This window comes from Homalodisca vitripennis, chromosome X, assembly GCF_021130785.1.
Source record: "Homalodisca vitripennis isolate AUS2020 chromosome X, UT_GWSS_2.1, whole genome shotgun sequence".
NCBI classification, from domain to species: domain Eukaryota; kingdom Metazoa; phylum Arthropoda; class Insecta; order Hemiptera; family Cicadellidae; genus Homalodisca; species Homalodisca vitripennis.
In genome coordinates, this window is record NC_060215.1 from 125,672,759 (window position 1) to 125,687,500 (window position 14,742).

General features: G+C 32.0%; 1 protein-coding gene across 1 annotated transcript in view; it reads left to right on the top strand.

The window, feature by feature from the left end:
* LOC124369610 overlaps positions 1-14,742 on the top strand; it is a 107,911-nt gene that overhangs the window by 68,830 nt on the left and 24,339 nt on the right. The window contains exons 3-8 of the mRNA XM_046827660.1: positions 4,229-4,397; positions 8,302-8,367; positions 9,191-9,256; positions 10,421-10,498; positions 12,603-12,671; positions 13,888-13,965. Coding sequence (XP_046683616.1) covers positions 4,229-4,397; positions 8,302-8,367; positions 9,191-9,256; positions 10,421-10,498; positions 12,603-12,671; positions 13,888-13,965 — 526 coding nt within the window. The remainder of the gene's footprint in view (positions 1-4,228; positions 4,398-8,301; positions 8,368-9,190; positions 9,257-10,420; positions 10,499-12,602; positions 12,672-13,887; positions 13,966-14,742) is intronic.

Here is a 14,742-nt window from a genome sequence, read left to right on the forward strand (position 1 = left end):
GCCTTTTTAAATTTCAATTTTATAGCGATTTTTGGAGAAGAAATATCCCTATAAAACTGGAATTTAGAAAATCACTAATAAAAATTTTTCCTTTATAAATGGAGCTACTAAAGGAATTAAATGAAGTTGGCGAACTAAGATTTAAAGAATATAAGAAATTAATTGATTTAGAAGAAAATAAGAAATACAAAATTGTGACATTGGAGAAAATGAAAGATAAATTCGGGCTTACAATCATAGCAGAATTGGAAGATTACAAAGTACATTTGCCAAATAGATTTTTGACTGTTTTGGATGAAAAAAAAGATTAAAGAATTGAATAAAAAATGATAAATTACACTTGATTGTTACTGGGAAAAAAGACAATAAAAGACAAAGAATGTGTTACGATTAACTTTGTAGAATAAAGATTAAGATTTCGAAGAGTTTACATTGATTCGAAGGAGATTTAACAATAAAACAGCTTAAGAAAGTAGAAGCAAACAGCTATAGATTCGGTTATTTTTCATTCGTGATTCCTCAGATTCATTTATGATTCACTAGAGTAGATATATGTATGCCGGTCCTGGATTGCTTTTGGAGACGAACGGATGTAGATTCGGTTAATTTTTCATTGAGATTTGCTGTGTTGTTTCTCAGCTTCATTTATGGTACATTGAACCGGACTTTACATTTATTTTTGGTCGGCTCTATGCACATAATTTTAAAGGACTTATCTAGCAGAGTTTAATGCCGCAACTCAAAGACCTCAAAAAGATTGATCCAGTACAAAATTGCAGCTGTTTAAAGGTTTTACTTTTTTACATTTTATTAGTAGCTATAACCCCAGTAAAGCAAAACTGCAACCAAACGAATACTGCAGCTAAATACTACATTATGCTTGTCAGTTGTACAGAAGTGAATTATGATGTTAGTTATCCTCAAGGGTTGCAAATTTGGTCCTAATATATTGATAACCGGGAAAACCTGATAACAGTAACAATTAGATAGCTCTTATCTTTGGGTCGCAGTTTGGACTTTCATATTAGCCAGTCTATTGATAGTAGGCTATTCTAGTTTTCTTGTTTTGGTAGTAAGGTCCAACCTTTTTATCAGTGCACTTTGGTACAAAAGAGTTTGTCGTATTGCTTGTAGTTCTTCAACTACACTATGTCGCTTGACGAACGTGAACGTATAACACTTCTTATGATGGTTGGTTAGGGAAACAACAGACGATCACACGAGGAAGCATGCCATTTATTTAATGACTACTTTCACGAGAGGCAGCCTATTTCTAGAACAACTGTAGAGAGAACTGTTCAACGCTTTATGGAAACAGGAAGTGTTTCCGATCGTCATAGGTCAGGAAGGCCCGCTACTGCGACAACCGAAGACAACTCTTTAGATGTATAGCAGACATTTATTGAGAACCCGCAAGAGTCCCTACGCTTAGCAGCACAAACTCATGACATCTCTGTTAAGTCTGTTAAAAAAATTCTGAAAGGGTCTAATTTTAAGCCTTATAAAGTTCCTTTGGTGCACGAACTCAATGAAGATGATTTCGATCGACGTATAGAATTTTGTGAAACTATAATGGCTAAAATAGATCGCAATGAAATTGATGTAAACAATATTTTGTTTTCAGACGAGTGTTCATTTATGCTGAATGGAAGCGTAAACAGGCACAATTGCCGTTACTGGAGTAGCGAAAATCCTCACTGGATGCGGGAGGCACATACGCAGTATCCACTAAAGGTGAATGTCTGACTTGGTGTGATAGGTACCCAGTTGGTAGGTCCTTTCTTTATTGAAGGAAATTTAAATGCAATATCATACCAACGTTTGCTGGAAAAGGAAATTACACCAGCACTTCAAAACGTGTTTGGAGAAAATTTCCAGAAAATCTGGTTTTAACAGGACGGAGCACCCCCACACTACGGCATCGACGTAAGAGCCTATTTAAACACTGTTTTTTGGCAACGGTGGATCGGAATGCGGGGGGACTATAGAATGGCCAGCGCGTTCACCAGATCTGTCTCCATTAGACTATTTTTGGGGGGTTACCTTAAGGACAACGTCTACAAAACAAAGCCTCAAAATTTAAATGAACTGAGACAAAGAATACTTCAAGAATGTCAGACGATCCCTCAAGTTGCCCAGCAAAATTCTGTTAATAGTTTTTATGTGCGTCTTTCCAACTGTCAAATAACTGGAGGTGAACAATTTGAACATTTATTTTTAAAACATTTGGTCATTTAAACATCTTTTTTAAATAAAACCTTTTGAACAGCCGCAATGTTGTCTGGTCCAATCTTTTTGAGTGCGGTTTGCGGCATTAAACTCTGCTAGATAAGCCCTTTAAAATGACGTGAATATTGACCTATTTCAGATTTTCTTCTGACTCCTTGCGGGACGTCCCCATGATATTACAGGAAACTGATAGTTCCTTCAAAAAGTAGATTTTTAGGTGTAGTGTTGATGTACCAAATCTTGTTGATATATCTGTTATCGTTTAGAAAATATTATACCTGTGCAGGCCTTTATGTATACACTGTATATAAAAATCATTAATATATTAAATTAAAATATTCGTTTTTTATTTTAAGTATTTCACAGTTTTTAGACGCTTTATCTTATAATTCCTAATTAAGAGGGCTGTTATTTTCAACGTTTGTTGTATTATTTAAAAAATTGAACAAATTAATACTTGAAATAAATTGACAATAAAAAGTTACATACACATATGGTTACTTCTTAACGCAATCGCGATTTGCATTAAAATATTTGTCATGCCGGGGTGTAAGCTTTCCAATACAATTTTCATAGAACGTTGCCTCCAGCGACATGAGATGGGATTTCAAGCATATCAGAAAGCAATCTCAGCCTTCCTAGCCACTTTTTCAATGTAGGAAACAAATGAAAGTCACTTGTTGTTAGATCATGGCTATAAACTTGATAGTAAAAAATGTGCTATTCAAATCTATGAAGAAACCGTTCCTTTAGAGTGGCACTGTAGGGATACTCATTGTCAATGAGGAAGGTTATTGTAATGTGAGGATTGTCATAGTCATGTGAGGATGGTCATAGTCATGTGCGGAAGGTCATTGTCAAGAACAAGTCCAAAAGTGAGTATAATCTTCTTCTTATGTTCTGAGTGGGGGTCAGCAACCGTGTTTCACAGTAGCATTCTGCATTTACCGTGGTCACAAGCAAAATACCTTTTTGGTGCCAAAACACTGTAGGCTTAGTATTTTTTGTTTTTAAAGGAATTTTACTTGGGGGAGTAGGGTGGTTTATTTGGTGTATTTTTATGCGTCCATTGTTGTAACTTTTTATCTGGCCGGATGTCTTATAGAGCCCATGTCGCCCCCTGTCAAATGCAAATATCTAACAATAGAACTAATTGTAGTAGCCTTGTTTACATGTTGTTAGATGAACTCGTAATGGCGTCAGACACTAAGCAATGCGTGAGGTATAGAAGTGCGTAGTCGACTTCTGCGCAATATCGCAGCATACCGTTTGTTCCACAACATAGATTCAGGATGAAAAAAACATTTTTTTATATATTATACAGATAAACATTGGTCTAATTTGATTTGTGAACACAATTAATGAAGTAAACTGTGTTTAACGATTTAATATGCTAGGATCCCCGAGTAATTGAGAGAAACTTAATTTCTAATATCCTATAAATGCGCAATGAAGTTAGGAGAAGAAGATTCGAATCATCTTTATCGTCGATAAGTATAAGCCAAGATGTGTGTTTAGGTTATAGCCAGAAGGAGTATTGGGTGTATATGATCTGCACAGAGACCATGTGGTTCTAATAGGTGTCTATCAAATGCCAGCCAGAGTCTCCTAGAGACGGAGTAGTATAATTAAGATTTGTAAGAAGGGTAAGACAGTGTTGAAGTCTCGTCTGCTGAGTCGATGCTGGGAGACACGCAATATGAATGGTGGGGCCCAGAAGAAAGCTCAGTGTTCTGGAGTTTACAATGGACATAATGAAATATTTTTTATAAAATTGTTTCATACTAGAAGAATATTTGTTTTACTGTCATTTGCTAACTACCTTGACTTAAACATCATGAATATTCAAAACTAAACTTACCAAAAGAATTAAATATTAGTACAATAGCGTAATGTGTTTATTAAACATTCATCATTACTTGCGAGCTAACGTAATAAACTTTGAACAGCATAAAATGTGACATATCTAATTTAATAACATTTCTTTTTAATTTTTTAGAATCGAGGTAATACAATGCCACCTGAATATACTTTGAGACGTGTAGAAGAATTGCTAGATTCCATGCTGCCTCCATCAGAAACACCAACTGAAGTGGCAAGATCATCTAAGAATGATATGAAGAAAAGAGAATTAAATAGGAAACAGGCAAAGAAACAAAATAAAAAAGGTAATAAATAACAATAATTGGTTATAATTACTACTATAGTTTAAGGATTTATGTTAACTGCCGATCTATACGTATTGTCTTTAATAGTCTCGCCATACAGCACACGATATATTTATTGGCTAATAGTATCAATAAGTTTTAACATCAATTTCATTCTAATTTTTGAAGCTAACCCTAATTTAAAAAAGGATACTGTATAAATATCAACTGATTTGATAACGTACATAAAGTATTTTATTGTTGAAACAGTTGATTTATTTAAATGTAATAAGAATAATTACTATTTTTAACTGTTTTGATTACTTACGATAAACTGTTCCATGACAATTTAATAAAATCGAATATTCTATTTTTACAGAATATAACACAATGTAAAGCAACCGTAAAAGTACCATATACAATTTTTAAATCATTCACACTACATCAAAAGCCTAGTCAAACTTACTGTACTCTCACTCATACCACATTAACTTATGCCAGTGTTCCCACTTCCAGTGCCGGTTACCAATATACTGATTGTGCAGTCACCCAGTCGTATACCATTAATCGCTTGGAACGCTAAACAGTGTTTTAAACGCGCTTTTAATGCCTTACACGTCGAGGCATTTTTCATTTATACTGGCAACTTGTTGACAAAACGAACTCCTGCTTGTGAAAGTAAGTGTTCGTAAATCACAGTCCTGTGCCAGTCGGTTAGTGAAATATCTCTGCCTCTTGTTTCATATGCATGTATGTCTCGACCACTTGTCAAGGTACATTAAGACATGCATAATAAAGTTGTCTCTAAAATGTATATGCTCAGAAGAGTCAACAAAATTGCAGTTTTATAAAAGTTTCTTTCTCAACTTCAAACTGGGACTATGCATATTGCTTGCTTTTGCATTTTGAACGCTGTGTGGACCTGGCTATTTGTGCTAGCTCTCCACAACACTAAGCTGTAGGTGAGACGGGGGTAGACCAAGCCGTTATACGCCGTCATCAGAACCTGAGTTGGGCAGTATTTGGCCCAGAACATAAATTCATGAGCACAATTCAGAGCAAACATGATCTATGTAGACGTTCCAAGTCAATTCCCTATCCAGAAATATTCCAAGGAACCTTGAACTTTAAACTTCGCCCAGCAGGGAATCATCCAATAAGATAATTGATGGAATTTTGACTTTCTATTCTCTCCATCACCAGTTCGACTATACTCGCACCAGCGTCTATGGTCGATTTACCCTTTCTGAAACCGAATTGATTTTCAAAAAGCAGGGTGTGCTTGTTCAGAAATTTAAGAATACCAATCAAATAGAATCTTTCAAATACTTTGCTCAATACAGGCAAAGTTGAAACAGATCTATAATTATTGGTAGAGTAGTCATCATATTTCTGAACGATTGTGGTAACTTTCACGTTTTTTTAGGATTGAAGGAAAAACTCCACATTAAAAAGATAAATTGACCAATTGAAATAACGGTTTCACAATATGCCTTAAGAAACTTTTAATTAGCCACACAGACATTAGGTTAGTATCGACTGAAGTTAGCCGGGAGCTGCTAAATGATTATTGGGCTCTGTCTACGCGACAGACTTTATAGTGGAGGTAAAGGAAAAGGGCCTTGCTTACGAGCAACTGACGCGATAATCCGTTAAATTTGTTTACAACCTCAGTCGCTCCCTCTACCAGTCTGTATTATGACTTTAATTGGGTTATGTATAATATTTTTATTGTTTATGATGTCCCATACAGTTTTAAAATATTCTTTGGCGAGATAATTGATTTGGAGACATCATATGCTTTTGCTGCTTGGATCACTTTTCCGTAACATTTTGTTGTTTCTGAAATAACTTTTGAACTTATAGTTTGATGTTGTGTTTTGATTTTCGGAAAAAATTGAATTTTTCCATTGAAACGAGAATTCCTTCTTTGTTCAATCTATTGTTTCTCTTTTCCGGATGAACATAATGTTTTGTTTTTTTGTGTAAAACATAATAAGCTCGGTGATTTAAACATTAAAATACGTTTCTGCAGAATGTCAGATATTTAAGAACTCCCAGTTTTCTTTGGAAAGTTGAAGAGAGGTTTTCTGGCCTTGTGTCTCCTATTGTTTTAGTAATTTTGGGCTCCCTTAAAATTTTACAACTGAGTATGGCTTCTTGGCCATAGTAATCTGAAATGCCTGTGTTGACCACAGACACTACGACACAGAAATAAACCGTGATTCTTAAGTTAGAAAGCCATGGAATAATATATCAGACTTTTCCAATATTTCTCAAGATGGTAAACCAAAGTTCTGTTTTTAGGCGCAAACCTTTATGTGATAAACACTTATTAGTTATAATATTTTGAAATGTGTTATGGGTAAAGATTTTATAGGACTTACAACACAGGTTGTTAAAACAATTAAAATATTATTATAAAATATACTTAAGTTAACAATATCTAATAATTATAACTTTCTTTATAGATAAGTTTAATTCTTAGCAATATACATATTGCTTACCGTACAGTACTTGTTTGAAAATCAATCTCAGTCAGTTAATTAATTTAAAAGGATTTCATACTTCTCATTACACCATATGATCCTCTTAGGAAGAAATTATTGCTGTGAGCTTCTCGGACGGGATTTGTCTCTGAATAGTACTCGGATACCACTTATCAACATATTACTTTTGCACATACTCCGATATCGTTGACATGTTTCGACGAAACACAATTTTGGTAATCGGTGACCTCATGTTAAACTGTGAGTATTATGAAAAAAAGATTTCAGAATTTCAATCATGGGTCTGTGTTCAAAAGTTCTTCTACACACGTCATATTGTTGTTTGATGATGGCTTTATCATCACACAACACAAAACATAACATACAAAAAAATTATCTTTACTTTAACTTACATAAATAAATAAATTTATATATATATATATACATATATGTGTGTGTGTGTGTATATATATACATATATATACAGGGTGAGTTTTTTTAAAGTGATCCAATAGCAAGTTTTTATCATCAGTCCGAAAAAAATCCGAAAACTTGCAGTCCACATAGCTCCTGAACCATTATATATATATATATATATAGTCTAATTTATGTTTGTATCTTAGAATTTGTATAGTTGTATGAATAATGTCATTTAAATAATATAAACTGTTAATATCTGAAAATGTTTTAATTACGGTTAGGGTGGTTTTGAATATTTGACTGGCTAGATTTGCTTAAAGGGTAAGAACGCAAAAACAATTTACTGTAACAATTGAAACTTTACTATTTAAACAGAATAGGAAGAGCAGTCTTATTGTTTTACATTTTATCGATATCCCTTTTCTTCGTCATAGAGTGTTCTTTATAAAATCTTCATGAGGAAGAATTAGGAATGTAATTCCAGGCTGATCAATGTAAACCTGGTCTTCTTATCCTTTCTAAATTCTTTAGTTAATATTTAATATATAGTCATTAACTATATTTAGCCACAAAATTACTTATACCCATTATTTATACTGGAATGGATATAAAGAATTTTACCATCTCGTAAGTATCTACAGATCAATTATAAAATGGCCACACATTTTTCAAAATAATGAGGTTAAATACTTTTTGCTTAAAAACAATTACCACAGGAATCATAAAAATTAAAATTAGGAATTGAGAATACTGACCACGATATTGGAATCGAAATTGATTTTTCTTATTAGCCCAGCACAGCAGTTGTTGCTTGTAAAACTTGTTTGATTATTTACTATTTAGTGTGTTGAGACAAGTTCTCAAGTAAATTCTATTTTAAATTACGTGTAATTCGACTGAATCAGGTTCATATAATGTTCAAAAGGATAAGTAAATGTAACTACATTTCAGCTCTCTGTTTAACCTGTAATTTCCTTTATCTCGTTGAGGTATTAATATTATGTTTGAAATTTCAGGTCGACAATTCTATAAGAACAAAAAAGACAAAAAAGAACTCCTAGAACTTCTTACATCTATTCACAGTAAGTATTAGTATAATTTAATTTTGATAATCTTTAGTTATCGAATCATTTGAGACCTAGTTTCAGTATGTAAACATGTGGTAAAATATGTATGTACAAATTAAAGTAACTAATTTAAATTAGCCGTTGCAAATAATGTCGTATTACAGTGTATTGTTAAAAACCAGAATTTTCAGTTACGGATGGTAAATGTCAACTGGATTCAGTACAGATATGAGAAGGGTAAGTTTCCTCTATTCCGAGAGGATATTTCTACTTATTATTTATACAGGAATGGACATAAAATTCTGAATGTAGGATCGATACCAAGTTTTGCTTTTAAAATCCACATAGAATCTAATCTCGTTAGTATCTAAGGATTAGTAAAAAAATGGCCACACAATATTCGAATTAATTAGTTTATATTCTTATTTCTTAGTAACAATTAACACAGGAATCATATTAAAATTAGTAATCGACAATACAGAATTTTGATATGGGAATCAAAATTGATTTTTCTTATTAGCCCAGCACTGCAGTTGTTGCTTGTAAAACTTGTATGGTTATTTGCTATTTAGTGAGTTGAGACAAGTTCTCTTAAAATCACAAATGAATTATAAAATTAAAATTTAAATACAAATATATTTTTATAATTTATATTAATATTTTTGGCTTGCATAAGCATAAAATTAAATTATATTTTTAAATTACGTATAATTCGACTGAATCAGTCGTATTAATTGTTCTAAAGAATAAGTAATTGTAACTACAGTTCAGCTTTCTGTTCAACGCGTAAGTTCCTTCATATATTTGAGGTGTTAAAATATTATGTTTGAAATTTCAGATCCACTATTGCATGTGCCAGAAACATCCAAAACTAACTATCAAGAACGAAATTTGTTTGCTCCATGTAAGTATTAGTATAATTTACAGTCGATAATGTTTAGATAACAAGACGAATAAGACCTAGTTTCAGTATTTAAGAATTTTGTAAAATATGGAGGTACACACTAATATAAGTAATTGAAATTAGCCATTAAAATTAATGTCATATTACAGTGTAATGTTAAAAACCAGAATATTCAGTTATAGAGAGTAGATGTCAACTAGATTCAGTACAGATATGAGAAGAGTAAGCTTCCTCTTTTCCGAGAGCATAGTAAATACATTAATAAATCTAACACTGCAACCTTGTGTTGAGGCAGACGTGGCAAAGGAATCACTGTTTACACTAAACTGAGAAGTACTATTGAGCTATATTCCGAGAAGATAGTGCATAGCATACATTATCAAACTCTGCAACCTTGTGCTGAGGCGTACGAGATAAAGAAAGCACTGTTGACAATTTCATGAAATAAAGATTGAAAATAATTCATAACTAGTTCGTAATAATTAAAGGTTTTACACATTTTGTAAACAGGAGTGACAAACTTGGTTAAATTTCTTTCTTTTTTTTCTACTTTGTAACAATATATTAACGTCTTTATTTATTGTTTTGATCCATGGCCTAATGAAATTTACATTTATGAGGAACGTACTTTGTTTGGTACAGTAAAATGTTAATGAAACTGGTGCAGCTCACGGCCTCTCCGTGCGAGTTCTATAACGTGTTTGTAAAATTTAAAATTATAGAATATTTGCACATTTGTAACAGTAAATTCTTTTACATGTCAAACTTAATAACAAACTTTAAAAAAATTACAGCACTTTGTAAGGAGCAGCGTATTAAATTGAATAATTTATAGTGTTTAAAAATATCGTTTTATGCTCTAATACCAGCATCCTGGAAAATACTGAAGTTTTAATTATTTTTAATGCTTGAACACAAACTGCACCACTAATAATTTCCAAAAGTAAAGTGTAACGTTTATTTCTACTCCTTAAGTTTCTTATTAAGTAAACTGTTTGTCCCTTTATTGCTAGTAAGAAAGATTACTAAATAAACAATTTTGTATTATTTTGCAGACAATCTCTCTGTAACTGATTATGAAGGTTATAAATTTTGTTATTTTATTAAATTGTTGGGATCAATGAAAATTAACCGCTTGTTACATATTGTAAATTTTGTTTTCAGCTACATCCAGAGTAAAAAATGAAACTATTACATCACAAGGCAGTTCCAGAAATGATTTTGTTCCAATTGGAATGTTTGGTAAGAATATTTTAAACAATTATTTGTATTAGTATTTAGACTAATAATTTAACAGTATTAGCTTTTTAGACAGGAATCTTTCTGTCTCTGACTCGTACTTGTATACCACTATTACTACTACACTACTACCATATTACCTTTGCACATACTCGCATATCGATGGCAGGTTTTGACGTCACACAATTTTGGTAATCGGTGAGCATTTTGTGCATATTATTACGGCTTGGATTGTAGATATTAATATTACAGAATATTAAGATTTAAATTATCAATGAGACATCGAAGACGATATAAAATATTTTTGATTATTAAGCTCCGAGAGAATATTCAGTACAATTTATTACTTAATTTGTTAACTATTAAATATTATCTGGTTTGTCTAAAACTAAATCACGGTTCTAAATAAAAATAATTTATTTATTTTAAAATAGCAAATTAAAAAGTTTAATGTTTCAGAATTTTCAACACTCTATTTTCCACAAAGAATTGACAAACCGTTTAGTAATATAAAGGTCCTTTGGCAAGAAATAAAAATATCAGTCAAACATAAACTAAATTCAGAGCTCTCTTCTGAAATAAAAATAATAAAGGTTTCAAATAAAAATCAAATACCACTTGGAAATAACTTAAATAAAAATGTTCACTTCTAAGTTCACTCACAATTCAAAATAAAAAAAATTAAACTTCTCTTTTTACTAGTTGTACCTTAACTTTCAAGTCTTTGCGGTTCAGATACAACTCTCTCAAACAATTATTAAAGTTCAATTAATTTCCAATTCTTAATTCACAATAAAAGATTTTAAATTAAATATCAATAAATTACTAAATTTCCAAAATTCAATCAAAGTTTTAACAAAGTTTAATTTCAATTAAATTTTTTACAAGTTTGAACCAAATGTAACTTGTTTGATTCTATTATGCTTTATTGTTCATCATGAATCAGTTATGCAGATTCCTCTGTAGTTTCTATAAATTTAAATGTTGCTCAATTTCTTTCGCGGAAAAAAAATTTAGAAACACTGCACACACTGTTTTCAACTAAATTCACGATAAGTACCAAAAAAGAAAGCCAACAATTTTGAGCTGACTGTCTTTTTAGTTCCCTTTTCACCCCCCTCTGATGGACATCCGCGGCGTCCTCTCATTGGCCCAGCCGTGTCCAACTCGAGAAACAATAGCCCTCTCAGATCTGACGTAACTGCAGTAGCCTACACAAGATAAGTTCTCATAATTCAAGGCAGTCAACCGCCTTCCTAATACTTTAAAGTTACCAGTACTAACTTGCCAAAGGATTACCTATTCATATTTACCCTAAAAATGTCTTTTAATTTGTTTTAATAAAAAAAATCAACCAATGTAGCATTTTGCATTTTGAAGAAATGCGGTACATCGGGAACCACACTCCTCAAAAGTAAATTAATTGAGGCAACATAAATTAAATTGGCAGACCAACCAATGAGTCAACCATCAGTCGAGATTAGGCCGCTTTGGTTGCCTATTCTAAAAAATGAACTAAAAAGAAAACCAAAAGTATAAAACGGATAAGATATTTGTAATAAATCAATGCAGAGTCACAATATGGTTTTAAGAAGTTCATCTCGCATGAACCCATAATAACGAAAGGGCTCATTCCTCTCCCCCTTCCTTTTTATTTCCGACATCTTGTTTTTGTCTGCCGTGACAAATGGCATTGGCTAGTGCCCTCTGGTCAGTCGTAGGTGATTAGTAGACGAATATAGACGTATTTTGACCTGTATTCCGTAGTTCAGTTTTAATGATTAGTGCTGTGTATAGTTTTGTATTAGGTGCAGGTTTATAGAATTAGTGAAGTTGACAAACAACATGGTGGTTGTGATTCCTGACTTAGACGTGTCATAACGCTTTGGTAAGATTGGTTTATTTTGACCTAGTTTGTAATCAAGTATTATGTTAGTTCTTTACCTGAAGAAGATATCAGTTTGCAGATCTAGAAACGTAGTGTTACTGATTTCTTGTTTCATTGAACGATGGAAAATGTCCGAAAAAATCCTATGTCATCTTTCTGTTCAACGCGTAAGTTCCTTCGATTCTTTGAGGTGTTAAAATATTATGCTTGAAATTTCAGATCCACCATTCAATTTGGCAGAACCACCATTCAAATATAGCTATCAAGAAAGAAATTTGTTTGCTCCATGTAAGTATTTGTATCATTTACTGTCGATAATGTTTAGTTAACAAGACGAATAAGACATTATTCAGTATTATTATTCAGTAAATATTATTCAGTATTTAAAAATGTTGTAAAATATGGGGGCAGAACGTAAAATAACTAATTGAAATTAGCTATTGCAATTAATGTCATATTACAGTGTAGTGTTAAAATCCAGTATTTTCAGTTATGGAGGGTAGATATGGTAAGAGTAAATTTACTCTTTTCCGAGAGGACAGTACATACATTAATAAATCTGCAACCTTGTGTTTAAGGCAGACGAGGCAAAGGAATCGTTGTTTACACTTAACTGAGAAGAACTATTGAGCTATATTCCGAGAAGATAGTGCAAAGCATATATTATAAAACTTTGCAACCTTGTGCTAAGACGTACGAGATAAAGAAAGCACTGTTGTCAATTTCATGAAATAAAGATTGAAAATAATTCATAACTATTTTTTTAAAACCAGTTCGAATTAAAGGTTTTACACATTTTGTAAACAGGAGTGACAAACTTTCTTCCTTTTTTTTCTACCTTGAAATAATATATTAACGTTATTATATATTGTTTTAATCCATGGCCTAATGAAATTTACATTTATGAGGTACGTACTGTGATTGGTACAGTAAAATGTTAAAGAATCTGGTGCAGCTCACGGCCTCTCCGTGGGAGTTTTATAACGTGTTTGTAAAAATTGAATTAATAGAATATTTCCACATTTGTAAACGTAAGTGTTTTCTACATGTCAAACTTAATAGCAAATTTTAATAAATTACAGCAGTTTGTAAGGAGAAGCGTAGTAATTTAGATAATTCATAGTGTTTCAAAATATCGTTCTATGCTCTAATACCAGCATCCTGGAAAACACTGAAGTTTTAATTATTTTTAATGCTTGAACACAAACTGAACCACTAATAATTTCCAAAAGTAAGGTGTAACGTTTATTGCTACTCCTTAAGTTTCTTCTTAAGTAAACGGTTTGTCCCTTTATTTTCTATTTTTGCAATTTTAGTAAAAACTGAATTTAAACCTACGGTGATACATGCTACTAAGATAGATTACTGAATAACCAATGTTGTATTATTTTTCAGACAATCTTTCTGCAATTGATTATGAAGATTATAAATTTTTGTATTTTATTAGACTATTGGGATGAATGAATATTAACCGATTGTTACATATTGTAAATTTTGTTTTCAGCTACATCCAGAGTAAAAAATGAAACTATTACATCACATAGTAGTTCCAGACATGATTGTGTTCCAAATGAAATGTTTGGTAAGAATATTTTAAACAATTATTTATATTAAACTAAAAGTATTTAGACTAAAAATCTAACAGTATGAGATTTTTAGACGGGAAACGTTTTGTCTCTGACTCGTATTTGTATACCACTAATACTATTGAAATATTACTTTTTTACCTTTTAAAAAAAATTATTACCTTTGTACATACTCGCATATCGTAGACGTGTTTAGACGAAACAACATATTGTGGATTGGTGAGCACCTTGTGCATATTAAATAGTTAGTAAAATGAACAATAGTTTTCAGAATGTCAATCGTAGGACAGTGTTCAAAATTTCTTCTACGCACTTCATACTATTGTTTCGTGAGGGCTTTATCGTCAACGTCTTCCTAGCTTTGAACAATGTTTCTGCTACTTGCCGATGTGATAGTGTATCTTCTTACCTATTGTTGTGTTGTTCATAAAAACAGTTTTCATCACGATTTTGCAGATTTAAGTAAATTTCGATTTTCTTCCTTCCTTCTACCGATAATAAATCGTGACTTAGAACATGATTATAACTCGACTTTTACAGGATGATAAAATTAATTTGACGGTAACGTGTGTCCGTAAGTAAGATAACTAATTGAAATTAGCCACTTCAATTATTGTCATATTACAGTGTAATGTTCAAAATTTTCAGTTATAGAGGGTAGTTAACAACTATATTCAGTAGAGATATGAGATCACGATTGTAACACGTCTTTCACAGGATCATAAAATTACTTTGACGACAATGTGTGTCCTTGCCCTGTAGCTGCCAGGAGA